Source organism: Nilaparvata lugens, chromosome X (assembly GCF_014356525.2).
Source record: "Nilaparvata lugens isolate BPH chromosome X, ASM1435652v1, whole genome shotgun sequence".
In the NCBI taxonomy this organism is placed as follows: Eukaryota; Metazoa; Arthropoda; class Insecta; order Hemiptera; family Delphacidae; genus Nilaparvata; species Nilaparvata lugens.
The window spans coordinates 77998994-78012950 of record NC_052518.1 but is presented as its reverse complement, the minus strand read 5'-3'; the positions used below and the strand labels follow the sequence as shown (position 1 = coordinate 78012950).

The following is a 13957-nucleotide window of genomic DNA, read 5'->3' as shown; positions in this document are numbered from 1 at the left end:
AAGTAACAGTATTTAAAATAGTGGACAATTTCAACATGATAGTAGTCAATTCAATTGCACAGGATGTCCCAAGAAAGTGTAACAACCGAAAACTATATATTCTTCATGAAATTTGCAACAAAAAATGTCCAGTAAAATTTTCTTTTAATATAAGATATTATCGACCTTAGTTTCAAGATGTATAGATTTCTCGATTTGCTAAAAACGTCAATAACTATAAAAATATCAGTCAACATCTAACTTATTCCAAGGATATGTTTGGAAAGAGGAAGAAATTTCCAACAAGATTTATATGAATCTTATAAAAATTATATGAAAATTATAGGCTATGATTTGTTCCTTTTTTGAACTTTGAATGAGCGTTCAATGTTGAAAAATGTATATATTCGTCGAGTTCAAAGCCAAATTTCAAACAGTTTGAACGCTCATCAAAAGTTAGAGAATTCGATTTTGAATGACAGCTTTCTAAAGTCAGAGAGATATTCATTTTTACACTGTTCTCTCTCGAAGACAGGTACGATGCTCTTTCCTTCACTAATCACTGCCACTACCTAACAGCATTCCCCCTACTTTTGTGTCAGCATCCAATTGTGCGCAGCATGCTTACTCCTTTCCACTACTCTGTCCCATTCAACTGTGGGAGGCGAAATCTGGGTCCCCTCTTCATGTTAAAAGTAATATCTCTCGGACTATAGTTATTGACATTTTTCAAAAATATCGAATAATCTATATATCTCGAAAACTAAGATCGATATGAGAAAATTTTACTGGTCATTTTTTGTTGCAAATTACATGGGGAATCTATGGTTTCCGGTTGCTACACCTTAGTACATTCTGTATAACTGATTCCGCTACTACTAACAGAGTGGTAGGCTCTTGTTATCAAACTGTTCAGTTATTCAATTCGATTAAATGTAAAAAATTAATGTTGTTAAATTGAAAAATTTACTTCAAACTTCAAAGTGATTCAAAATTAATTACATATTTGAAAAATATTAAAAAATCAAATTAATTTATTTGCCATTAAATAATTACAAATTATAAAATTAATATTATCAATTACAATATGGCACTACCGGCAAATAATATCTTATACGTTGGCAGTAAGTTACAGAATATGTTGAAAATAATAAACAAGGAAAAATAAAATTACAGCCAATTATACACACCTAATCTGATTAAAACTAGAAATACGTATTCAATTCATACACATTTAGTATGTATAATACTGTATATCTTAGTACTAAGATATACACATATACATATTGTTGTAAATGTGCTTTTGTAATTAACACTTTATTAATTAAAAGTTTACATTGAACAAGATTAAAAATAAAATAAAACATCATGTTTTAACATCCCTCATAAACTCTTCATCAAACTCTAACTTCTACTAGTTATTTACTTGTAAACGTTCGTTGCTAAAACAGTCACCTTGACAACCGTGCTCACATGATATCCACGTATGGCTAGCCTACATCACTATCCCCCCCTTAGGGATATTGGTCTCCAATATCCAGATTTCCTTGATAAGGTGGTAGACGATTGTGTTTCAACCTTTGATTTGGTTCTTCATTCAGTTTTCTCAATCCTGTACACAATTATCCTCTTTACAATGTAGTACATGCCTTCCCTTGCTCTTTCTTATTTTGAGCAAAAATTTTTTTTAAATTGCCAAATTCAATTCTTGCAAATAACAAACAATTTGGATTCTTCTGATTTCCAACGAAACTTGAACAATTAGGTATAGCAGCATGTGATCCTCAACCTTGTGGGCTTTATCGCGTCCCCACCAACGATGTGTCAAACCTCTAAATCGAACAATACTCTGCTCAGCCAAACCTCAGGACAGACACACTTCCTCCCTGCCAGACAGCCATGCTTCTGCAGTTGCGGACAGCTGTGCTTCCACTCAGCTACATGCTGAGGACTGAGGAGTTCCATTCGAGCTAGTGACATCATCACTTGCTCCTGTTCTTCTCACTTATGCATACCCTAATGCATGTCGTAACCACACACCTTATGTGTGACTTCCTTGAGGCACCAAACAATGTTGCTTCCGACGGTCTGTTGCTTCCAACTATTTATCTGACACTCTAGGTCGAGAGATAGATATACCCTTCTTATCTTGGAATTGTCATTGAATAACTTTTAATATTTAAAACCATTTCACAATCAGTCAGATCATTCTCAATTCATCTATTTGAATAAAACCATTCTTCATCAGAAAGAAATTTAGAATCATAAAATCTTGTTTTAAAATTCATTAAATTTTCAAATCAGTCAGACCAGATTACAAGAACATTGACTTCAATCGCCTGTATCTCTTGTAAGCCTCATCACGTGATCAGATTCCCCAGTGAATCACAATAACTCTTGGCACACTAAAAATGTTATACATAGATCTCAGAGCCAACCTAAAATGCTCATCAAAGTACAGAGCAAACCAATGGCAATGATTTTTCTAAAAGTCATCCAGCATCTTTTATTTTTCGCCATCAACACTAAAATAAATAATCTCAAACGGTTTTAAAACTTTCCTCGATTTCCTGTTGCAAATTTTGTTCCATATTAGATACAAATTCTTGCATACCTTCTTTTATCGAATTTACCATCTCGTTGAATGCTTCCATCTCCCTTTTTGATCTTGCTCTTGTTTTCATGTAAAACTTTTTTTGTGTAACAAACTTTTAGCACAATTATTTTTTCCTACAGATACCCTGAAAAGTGACCATTTGTGCACTGATTGCAGGCTGCAAAGAATCACTTTTCCGCACTAGTACGCAAAGTGAGTACTTTGCGTACTCCAGATTTGCAGCATGACAACGCAAAATAGTTAGTAGGTTATATGGAGCACCAGTGCAGCAAAATCAAAATTAAGTTGGTAACAGTGACTGCTGTGGCTGCTATAGTGAGCAGAGGTGCAACGAAGCACAACGCGCTAATTATTAAGTAGATATTATAATGGAGGACAACGACAGCACAGTGCCACCACAGCACACACCACACAGCTGCCCCCCGCCATTCAAACACTACTACATTATTCAGGCAATTTTACCCATAATTACCCACTTTTCATATTCAATGGTAACTGTAGGAAAAATTTAATGTGAAATACGTGCGCAAAGTTCGTTTGCTGCACTCAAGAAACCATTCCGCCCTCGCCTACGGCTCGGGCGTAAACGTTTCTTTCGATGCAGCAAACTGTCACTTTGCGCACTAGTTGCACAAATAACTATTTCAATGATTAAATCTCACTTCTGACACCAATGTTGTAAATGTGCTTTTGTAATTAACACTTTATTAATTAAAAGTTTACATTGAACAAGATTAAAAATAAAATAAAACATCATGTTTTAACATTTCTCATGAACTCTTCATCAAACTCTAACTTCAACTAGTTATTTACTTGTAAACGTTCGTTGCTAAAACAGTCACCTTGACAACCGTGCTCACATGATATCCACGTATGGCTAGCCTACATCAATATCTTATATCTTAACATTGCGTCTTGAGTATATGTCTACTATATAATACAATATTGTATGTAGTGATGGAAACGTCGTGTAACCCAAACCTCAAATGTGCTATCATTTGTTTGTGTGACTACCAAGCCAGTATATTTTGTGGTCTTCAGAAATAAAGAAATGTAATCTAATTTAATATTTTTTTAGGTATGAATACGATGACAGCTCTCGTTCCAGTGAAAAGTTCCACCATCAAGGATCGACTTCAAAATACTCGCAGTCACACAGCCGAAGATATTCAAGGTAAAGTTCTCCATAACTCCAGTTAAATTTCAAATTTGAAAACCTCAAACATTATTCTGATGGAAAAGATTCTCTTATGATATGTGTGACTAGTAACCAGCTCCAAAACTTTTTTTCGGAATCAAATCTTCCTCAGTCCTTCCATTTCAGATACTTTACTTAACATTGTAATATATACATTATCACATTGTCAACTTCCATTATCAATCTACCTTGTTTTTATATGTGATTTACAAATGTTGGTGCATTTTGTGATGAATTGCAGCAACAAACAATCAATTAATAATAACTTACAAAATGGAACTTGTATCACAAAATGTTGTTGGTATAAGTGATTCATCATGAAAATGGTAATGAATCATTTACCATGGTCAATCATGCAACTAATAAATTAATGTTTTTTTGTTTTAGAGAATCAGATAACGAGAAAAATTATCGACTACGATGTGGTGAAAGTGATGATGAAAGATCAGGTAAGTTGATTCGCGTGAACAATACAAGATGATTATGCAGGGTGCTTAGGTTTACCAACTCCCTAACAATACTATAGGACATTGTTCCTGGTTAAAAAACATATCTAAATTGTCCGTAAGTCGTCAGTTACTCACACACCGGCCATTTCGCTTTTTTCACTTACAAAAAAAAAATTATGATAATTTTTCAAATTCATAAAACAAAATGGCAGCCATTTAAAATTGTGTTTCTCAGAAACCAATGATTTTACAAACATTATACAAGAGTAACTATTTTTAGTAAATTTAATTGCCTATCGATTGGTGCAAGATTTTTCAAGATTGGACCAATATTAACTGAGATATGGCAGCTTTAGTAGTTGAACGCACCTTTAGAGGACTGTGTAAAGTTATTTTTTTGTTTGAAATGACCTAAAATCGCTTACTATTAATATGCAATGCAAATAGAGATTGTTGCATCATTGAGGCGACTCTATCAGCATGCCTTGGTTTGCACTGCAACAAACTTTCAGTGGTCACCTATCACTAAGGCTGCCATATCTCAGTTAATATTGGTCCAATCTTAAAAAATCTATCCAATCGATAGGCAATTGAATTCACTAAAAAAAGTTACTCTTGTAATTTTATGTAAAACCATCAGTTTCTGAGTTATTTAAGAAACAAAATTTCAAATGGCCGCCATTTTGTTTTATGCATTTGAAAAATCATCATGATTTTTTTGTAGCTTTGTCTAGTTGTTATAAATGATTGTGCAAAGTTTCAATTTCGTATGTAAAACCATTATTTGGAAAAAATAATAAGTGAAAAAAGCAAAATGGCCGCTGTATAAACTTGCGGATAATTTAAATATGATATTTAGATATGTTTTTTACCCAGGAACAATCCTCTAGAGTATTGTTAGGGTGTTCCTAAACACTCTGTATTATTGATATGAGTGACAAGTAACCAGCACCAAAACCTTTTTTGAAAATTGAATCTTCCTCAGTCCTTTGGGTAAGATTTATTTTTCCCAAATAATTAATTTAACCAAACACCATCCATGTTCCGTTGTTCACTGAATTAATCCTAAGAATGTAGCTAAGATTTATTTTCGGTGTGGAACACTGAAATCACGTGTGGGTAGTGAGAAGGGATGTTGATGATTAACCCATACTTTCAGGTTGATTCCAAACACCGGGAAGTGATTTTGAAGCACATTATTGACAGTTTTAAAAGGAAATTGAATGAAAATATTCTTTATTTGATGAAATCAAGTCTTCCTAAACAGAACGTGGCTCACCAACAGTAGTAATTAGATATCACCCTTATAATATTCTAAATATCCATAATGTGGATTTCTGGTTGCCAGGGACCCATTTCTTGAGTCACTAGATAAATATTTACCTATGAATTTCAACGGAACAGGTGACTCAAATAAAACATCTCCTTTATTCCATAAATACGGTAACTTTCAATCCACTATTGAAAATAGCCATATGGGCCTTAGTGGTGCAGCTACTATAGAAAAAAAAAACGAACTTTACTTCTAAGAACATCATATGTTTTTGTAGTGACTAACTTCATACTTTTAAAGAGCATCATTATATGTGTTTGTAGTGATATGATATTCCTCAACCCTCTATCATTTGTGAATAGAGAATTTAACATTTTATTTTCAATTTGACATCTGAATTTCACTTTCAAATAAAAGGTAGTGATAATTTTGGCTTGCTTCCACTAGTGATAACCGGTTATGAAAGGAATTAACTGAATATCATGAAAATAAAAGGATAATTCAAAAATCTCACTGGTGATTCAAAGAAATTGCTATTGACAGAAATTTAGGTGACTTTTGCATGAGACAAAAAGTAAGTAACAAATCTGTTTAAATTTACTAGTGGATATGACACTTGTGATTTTTGAGAAACGGGCCCCAGATCTTAATACTTATTGAACTTGATAAAATAAAATAATATAATAAAAACTTTTCGTTTTTGTTTTAACTTGTTTCTACTAGCATACTTTCATTGAATGAAATCTTTCTGTTTTACTGTTTTACATCATTACTGATAAGAATGGAAAAATATTCAATAACTGGGAAATCATTTGAGATTGTAATACCAAGAAAATCATGATTAAATCTCAAAAAAATAAATTTCCCGATCAGAAATTCTTCAAATATTTCTTCTTCCAGAATTAAGAACCAGCAGTGTTGAAAACTGTGCACAGAAGTTGGGTGATGACCATTCATCACAAACGAAAGATTCAACCATGGATATGAAGTTATCAAATAATTGTAATAGGAGTTCGGCTTATTCTACCAAGTATGCTGATCAAGTCCAAAAAAGAAAGCTACTTTGGAGTGGTGAAAAACAGGTAAATTATTTTATACACTGTCAACTAATTATTTACTTACAATCTGTTGTAAATTTTTCATCGTTAACACTTTATAACTACATCATTCTCTGTAAAGAATTTGTTTGCCCAGAATAATGCTCCACAGTTGATGCTTTTCATGCTAAAGAATCCAAAGTTCAAAGCTCTACAAAGTTCAATTGAAGAATTGAACTCATGTCTAGTGGGATCAGAAAGGTTATCATAAACCATATAACTGATGTTGATTCATCTTATCACGAAGCAGCCACCCTTCTATAGGAAGAACCGAGCTTGCGTCACTCATGTCAATGAACTCATGAACGGGTTTCCACTGTTTGGCTCTTAATGGAACAAACTCCTTTGTTATCATTTTTAGAAACAAACCTAATAATATATTTCGTCATAAACCTCTCAGCCCCAAAATAATCTCCCAAATATAAAAACAAAATTTTTCATGCTTTATATGCTTAAAAATAGTAGTCTAAATAAAAAAATGCACTCACCCAGATTTTTTTGGAAATTTTTATTGTTTTCTTGACATGATTCCATATGGTATCATTGGGATTATACACAAGATCATTTCTATACATTAAACTGAGAGTTTGATATGAAATCTATAAGAACAGTTTTTGTCTTTTGTAAAGCACAGGGCAACTTTGTATTTTTCACAGAGTTTTTTATTTGTTATGAAAAGTATAAAAGCAGTTTTTGTCTTTCGTAAAGCACAGGGCAACTTTGCATTTTTCACAATATCTTCTGGAATATGCTTTAATACAGAGTTAACATCTTTGTTTCGGTTCAATGTGTTTAGGCCAATGTCCAAGGTTGTCATATCTGATATCATCAATGGGACGTGGTGCAATCACCTTCCTCTTCTTCAGCATCTGGTCTTCTTGTGAAGGGCGGCCTCTTTTCCGTTGGTGTGTCTTTCCTGCATTCAATAGTGCAAGAGCTATGTCTGTTTTGAAGTCTTTTAGTGGCCTGTGTTTCTTCTTCAGTTGTTTACAGTGACGTCTATAATACAGCCATGCATTCACACAACACATGCCAATCATAAGGAAAAAATTCTGAGGTAGTAGCGTTTTGGTCTGATGTCAATACGGTACAGCTCGACCAACATATTGTGCAGGTCTGCATCACCCTTTGAGCGGTTGTACTCTAATATAGCTACTGGAACGGCGAGTCTTCTTTTTTCTTGAACACTCCATCTCTTTACCTCTTGAATGGGTGACATGCCACAGTATGTTGATGCAACAACATCACACTTGTCAAACCATTTTACAGCTGTTATATCATTCTCTTCATCAGCATACACTTCATGGGTTCCTCTTCCTTTGTTTTTAAATTCCTTATCTGAAGAAAATGGTACATTATGAAGCCAATCTCAGAGGTCTCAATAGATTCAGTTAGATCAACTGCATCAATTTACGGACGGACGTTTCCCTAAGTTGAAATTTATTTTTATTCATAATGGAGATTTGGGTTCAAAGATTGTTCTAGAGATCTATTTCCAATTTGTATACTTTTTCTTTCCCTCATAAATAACATTGTGAAAACCTATTTCTTCACTAGTATTATGACATTGTTTTCCACTTTTTGTAATTTATTCTATCCCAAACTACTGATGGATATTTCATGAAATTTAGGACGAGGTTTGATAACTGAAATATGTGATTTTCCACTAATTGGAACACCATCTATCCATCTGACCTTTGGTAATTCACATTTTGCCATTTTAACTTTCTTGATAGAATCCATAAATTCCTCATTTAACATCACTTGAGTATATCTACTAACAATAAAATATTTTTCGTTAATGAACATGTGAGAATGTTTATTGAATGGTACATAAATTCCGCCACGTTCAAGACTAAACCCCATTCTGTATTTTGAACTTGTTGGTTTCAGAAACATTTTCAATTCGTTGTTATACACATTCATACCCCTCAAATGAATCTCTCTGAAAATCGCCGAAGAAGCATTTATATTTGTGCTTTGGAGTGTCAATAAAACTTCTTTGAAAACTGTTCCATTGACTATCGTATTGCTGTAAACGATTCTCAGTTCTATCATGCAATTGCCTAAGCTATTATTTCTATCATCTCTCGCTAGAAAGCCTTTTGGACATTCGGTCTCGTCCGGTTGTTCTGCTTCGGGAATATTGAGAAAATTTCTACTGCCAGTGCCTCGATGAAAGAAAATATATTTCAAATTACCGGTTTCTAAGATGAAGCTGAGAAAATCAACTAAAGATATTTCAGCAAGCAGACAGTTTGATGCCCACTGATAATATTTTATTAGTTTCCTATAGAAAATTCTCATTATTCACTGATAGCAAGAAGTTCCGTACATTTTGTTTGTCTGGTTTGTTTCTAATTTTAAATTTATTTTATTTTTAAACTTCTTCATTGTCCCATAAGTTTACATAACATAAAACAGTTGGTGATTCTACTTTGGGAATAAATAGAATCAAGGTTATTCCATTCTTCGGGTGTCAGTAATTTCGATTTGTGACAGTCCATCTGACACTCGAATTTTCTTTTTACCTACGTAGGCAATAGATAAATATTGATGTCTGAGAATTTCCCATAATTATTTATTAATGATACTCTACTCTTTGCTGTTTGATTGTTTACATTCAATCTATTAATATCATTCAATAATTTTTCATGGTGATTGACTCTCTTTGTTAATATTTACTTTACTTTGTACTTTGTATTTCATGGTTAAAAATTCTATTTTCCAATTTTTGAAGAATCCCATAATTAGTTCTGTCAATTACTTATTGCAAAGCATTTTAGTAACATTGGCATTCAGAATCATTTGCTTCATGATTGCCAGTTTGTTGATTTTTTACAATTAGGACAAATTGGATTTTCCTTGGAAGAAAAACAGTTTTTGGCAATTAGACTATATTTGTTCATTAATAATTATCATTTACTCTGACTTTTCAGGGGACTGGCTGTGAAAGTAAGGCTGAAACCATAAGCAATCATTGGAAGGATGCTAAATTTTCCCAAGACACCGACGGAAGACTAAGAGCAAAATTTAAACGCTTGATGGGAATGAAACCAACTGAAGCTGAAGCACGTAAGCTACACAATTCAATTTTACTCTTATATTTAACAATAATTTGGACATAAAACTAACATAGATCACTAGTGAGCAGTTCTCATGATGATGTACTGTATGAACCTTTAAATGTTTGCTTTCCACCCAACCCTATGTAGGCTATTAACAGCGATCTAATAGCAAGCGCATATGATTAACATTGTGATATCAATCAGAACAGATCAGGACAGACAACAGGTGGCACTGTGCCAATTACACACCAGATATTGCCTGAATACAGAATACTTTGGAGCAACTCAACTACAATCTAAATGTATTTTTTCAAACTTTCATTGCAGCTCTACCCATTTGGTTCATTACTCCGTTATCTAGCAATAGTTCCATATTTTCCAAATTAATTGAAAGAACTTAACTGTAATTATTCTTTCAAATCAGATTATTTAAATTCCCTCTACCTTATTTTTTTATCAATTTCAGTCACAATTTTCACAGTAGGTGTTAGTCTTAGAAGAACATTTGGATTAATTATAGAAAACGTTAACCCTTATTTGAGTTTTTCTCAAAATTTATCATTTGAATTCGTTTCATTTCAGCTAAAAATGAAATTTAGTTTTAGCAAACATTAAGAAAAGTTAATCCATATTTGAGTTTTTCTCAATATTTATAATTTGAACTCGGCCAGAGACCGTAAATAACATTTTGTGCAAATGAATAAGAAATATTGCTGTTTTATATTCAATTGCTTGATTGGTATAATTTTTTTCAGAATTTGGAAGTGGTACTTCGAGTACATCAACTAACGATTCGATGAAGAAGCAAGAGGAAATGTTCAACTCGATGGAGATGCAGTATGAAGTGGCTCGCGTAAGCACTCACACACATAGGGGCCTAGGACTTGGATTTGGTCTTCATCAATTCCCTCGGTGAATTCTAAAATAGTCAATTCATTCATCTGTCTTTTCATGGTGAAAAGACAAAAATATTGGTTCAGTTATTGTTATCATCAATTGATGGGCCTGGTAGAAATGCCATTTTGTAGTATATTACAAAACGTTAGTCAATTCTACCATTTTTCTTAATGTGACAGTAAGGCTAAATAATTATTAAGTTCCATGCTAGTCAAACTAGTCATATTTATTGGTTGCTTCTTAATTGAATTCGATTCATTTAAAATGCCACATATCATTATAAGACGTTTTTTGTTTTGTTTTGTAGAGCGAACTAATCTAGTCGAACTAATCCAAATGTGTTTATTCAACATATTTCATCTCCCAACTTACAAGACGTCTGAAACGGATTTTTCAATGGTGATCTCTTTGACCGTAATGTGACTGTGACTGTAATCGTAACCGAATGTGAATTTACACAGCTTTATTCTAGATTTAGATTATTTTAACAAACCTTGACAGCAAATATTTCCCAATTTACAGGATTGCTTATAAATTGGTAGTCTAAAACGAATTCTTCAATCGTGATCTCTCTAATTTACTTTGGAGTGTACGCATGTTGTAAATTGCAGTCCTCTGGATAAAGAAATCAGCGAGCCCTTAAATCGATGATCTAAATTTATCAAACATCATCTAATGTAATTGATTATTACATTATTTTGATTCCAGAATTTTATTATTCTAATAATCTCCACTGAGGTAATTTACACAATATTTCTGATACTTTTTTCATACTAGGTGGTATCAATTATATGCTCTGTCCGGAAAGTAATTTCAATGATTTTCTTCGAAAGCCATTGCAGATTGCAGAGTGCTGCGCCACTAAGAGACTAGTAGTTTGGGATCTTGTGAATAAAGCCGACTTCGCGCCACTTGCATCCGTCCTGCAGAAGAGTTTTTACAGGCATACCTAGAAAAAAATCGATTACTATTCAAATTATCGATACATTTATCAATACAATTATAAATTGAAATATCGATATAAAACACCCCCACATTAAGTACATTAATACAAATGACAAATCAATAATAAATCATAGTCAATAATCCAGCATTAAATAGTGAAATACAATACAAATAAGAAATTAATACAATTCAAATAATCCATCAAAACAACTTACACTTGGGTTATAAATTCAAACGCTCTGGTGGCTTAATAACTCTTTAAGCCCTTTCCGAATTTAATCCTTGATTTACAATTACATTATCATCACCTCCTACTTCAATAGGCTCATTTATTGATTTATCATCTTCAAAAACGTTAAGTTTCATTTCAATTTCATTTGGTACAATTAAATTTCGTAATTAGTACAATATCCGGTACAATAATTTCAACTACCTTATCGTTAGGTCTAATCATACTTTTGTCAACAATTTCATCAGATATTACATTATCTGAATAGTAATTACAGGATTTTATCATCTGGTCGGCAAGCCTACGCCAAATTAACCCATCATTTACAATTTTTACAATGTAATTCCTACAACCAACAACTTCTTCAACATAAAATTTTTGCCATACTCTTGTATTTGGGTTTCTATAATCACAGGCATAAGCTCCAACATCAAAGTATTCATTCCTACCACTAGGTAGGAATAGGTTTGGAATAGCTAGGCTTACAATCAAATGTAGACTCTTTCAAACAATGAAATCTGTTTCTAAAAATTCCTATTGAACATTCTGAAAGAAGGAGACTCATTAGTAACCCAGTGTGGTGTATTTCTATAAGTGAATAAAAATCTACTTATCAAAGTGTCAATTGAACAATGAACAGTGTCAATGCTCAATTCAGACCTTCTTACAAAATAAGGTTTCAATTCAGGCAAGTTACAATTCTCTGGCCAACCTGACCTAATGTAATGCAGAACCTTACTTAGAATCTTGTCTTTTCTAGTTGCAATACGAATTTGAAAATTAGCAATAGGCACATAATCACCAACTAAAATTACATAATGATTTACACATTTTCCAGTTTCATCATGTGAATCTATACGTCATTAATAGGTAAACGAGAAAAACAATCAGCAAAATTTTTATTTCCATTAACATATTGAATTTTCATAGTATTCAGACAAACATAATGCCCATCTCTGTACAAGGTTTGAACCCACCAGTGGAATTCCCCTATTTTCACCAACATTGCTAATAAAGGCCTATGATCAGTTACTAGAGTGAATTTCCTACCTAACAAATATTGATACATTTTTTTCAGACCAGTAATAACCAGAGATAACTCTCTTGATACAAATAAAATTGGCTTTTCATAATCGTTTTTGAATACATGAGCTAACACCCCTGCAATACCTTTGCTATTAGCATAAAGTAAGGAAATATTATTTCTGTCATCTCTGCTACTAGCATCACATATCAGTTTGCCGGTTAATTCAGGATTGTAGTGAACAAGTACTAAATCAGACCACATGATTCTCTATACCACAATGGTGATTTTTCACACACATTGCTCAATTCAAATTTAACATTTTTCTTTAACAAACTATACAAAGGATTCAAAACTTTTGAAAATTTGTGAAACAAACTTACCATAATGGTTACACATACCAATATAAGAACGTACCTCTGCTACATCAGTAGGCCTAGGAACTTCCACGATAGATCAAATCTTTTCTTATTTCCACAGCATCAATGATATGTCCATGATAAGAAATGTTTTTCTTAAACAATTTACATTTTTCAAAATTCAAACGAAACCCAGCATCTATAAGCTTGTAAAAACACATCTTGAATTTTTTCAGTGAGTTGTTTTGCTTTTCCTTGATGGTTCTTGACATATTTTATTATATCGCTCTTTCTTCCATCCACTTATTTTAATTTAAACTTTCGGAAAAATGTGTCTTTGAGGTAGGCGTGGTGAACGCGTAGCTGAGACATCCAAAGACCTTTGGCTATTGTATTTCTGATAAATAGTTGAAGCATTCTTATTGGTATTTAAATACCTATGTTCATTATGAAACTGATGGCTATTTTTTGATAAACCTTTTGTATTTTCCCTGTTTGAATCTTCTTTGAAAAATATATTCCTAAAACACTTCCTGTCCAAGGTTTTCTTGAATTGCACAAATTCTTCTACATTTATTTTTCGTTTGTTCAAGTTTTATAATTTACCAAATTTTGTTTACTTTTTTGCTGTTCAGAAATTAACTGTGATTTGTGTTTTTCTTTGGTTGAAAGTTTGAAAGTAGGTCTCTCACATCAATTGGTAACTGTTTTATGTAGAGATTCCAATGATTTTGATCTATTGCGATTCAAATTAAAATTCGTTTGGTCTTTGTTGATCACATCCATTAATAATCTCTTATTTTGTTCAGATTGAATCTTTTC

At 32.7% G+C, this 13957-nt stretch overlaps 1 protein-coding gene across 1 annotated transcript in view; it reads left to right on the top strand.

Annotated features, from left to right (window-relative positions):
* LOC111052222 (uncharacterized protein ZC262.2) overlaps positions 1-12784 on the top strand; it is a 36693-nt gene extending 23909 nt beyond the window's left edge. Inside the window, exons 5-9 of the mRNA XM_039441663.1 lie at positions 3675-3770; positions 4182-4243; positions 6417-6598; positions 9553-9688; positions 10437-12784. Of these exons, the coding sequence (XP_039297597.1) occupies positions 3675-3770; positions 4182-4243; positions 6417-6598; positions 9553-9688; positions 10437-10597 (637 nt within the window). The 3' untranslated portion in view covers positions 10598-12784. The remainder of the gene's footprint in view (positions 1-3674; positions 3771-4181; positions 4244-6416; positions 6599-9552; positions 9689-10436) is intronic.
* The last annotated feature ends 1173 nt before the right edge of the window (positions 12785-13957 follow it).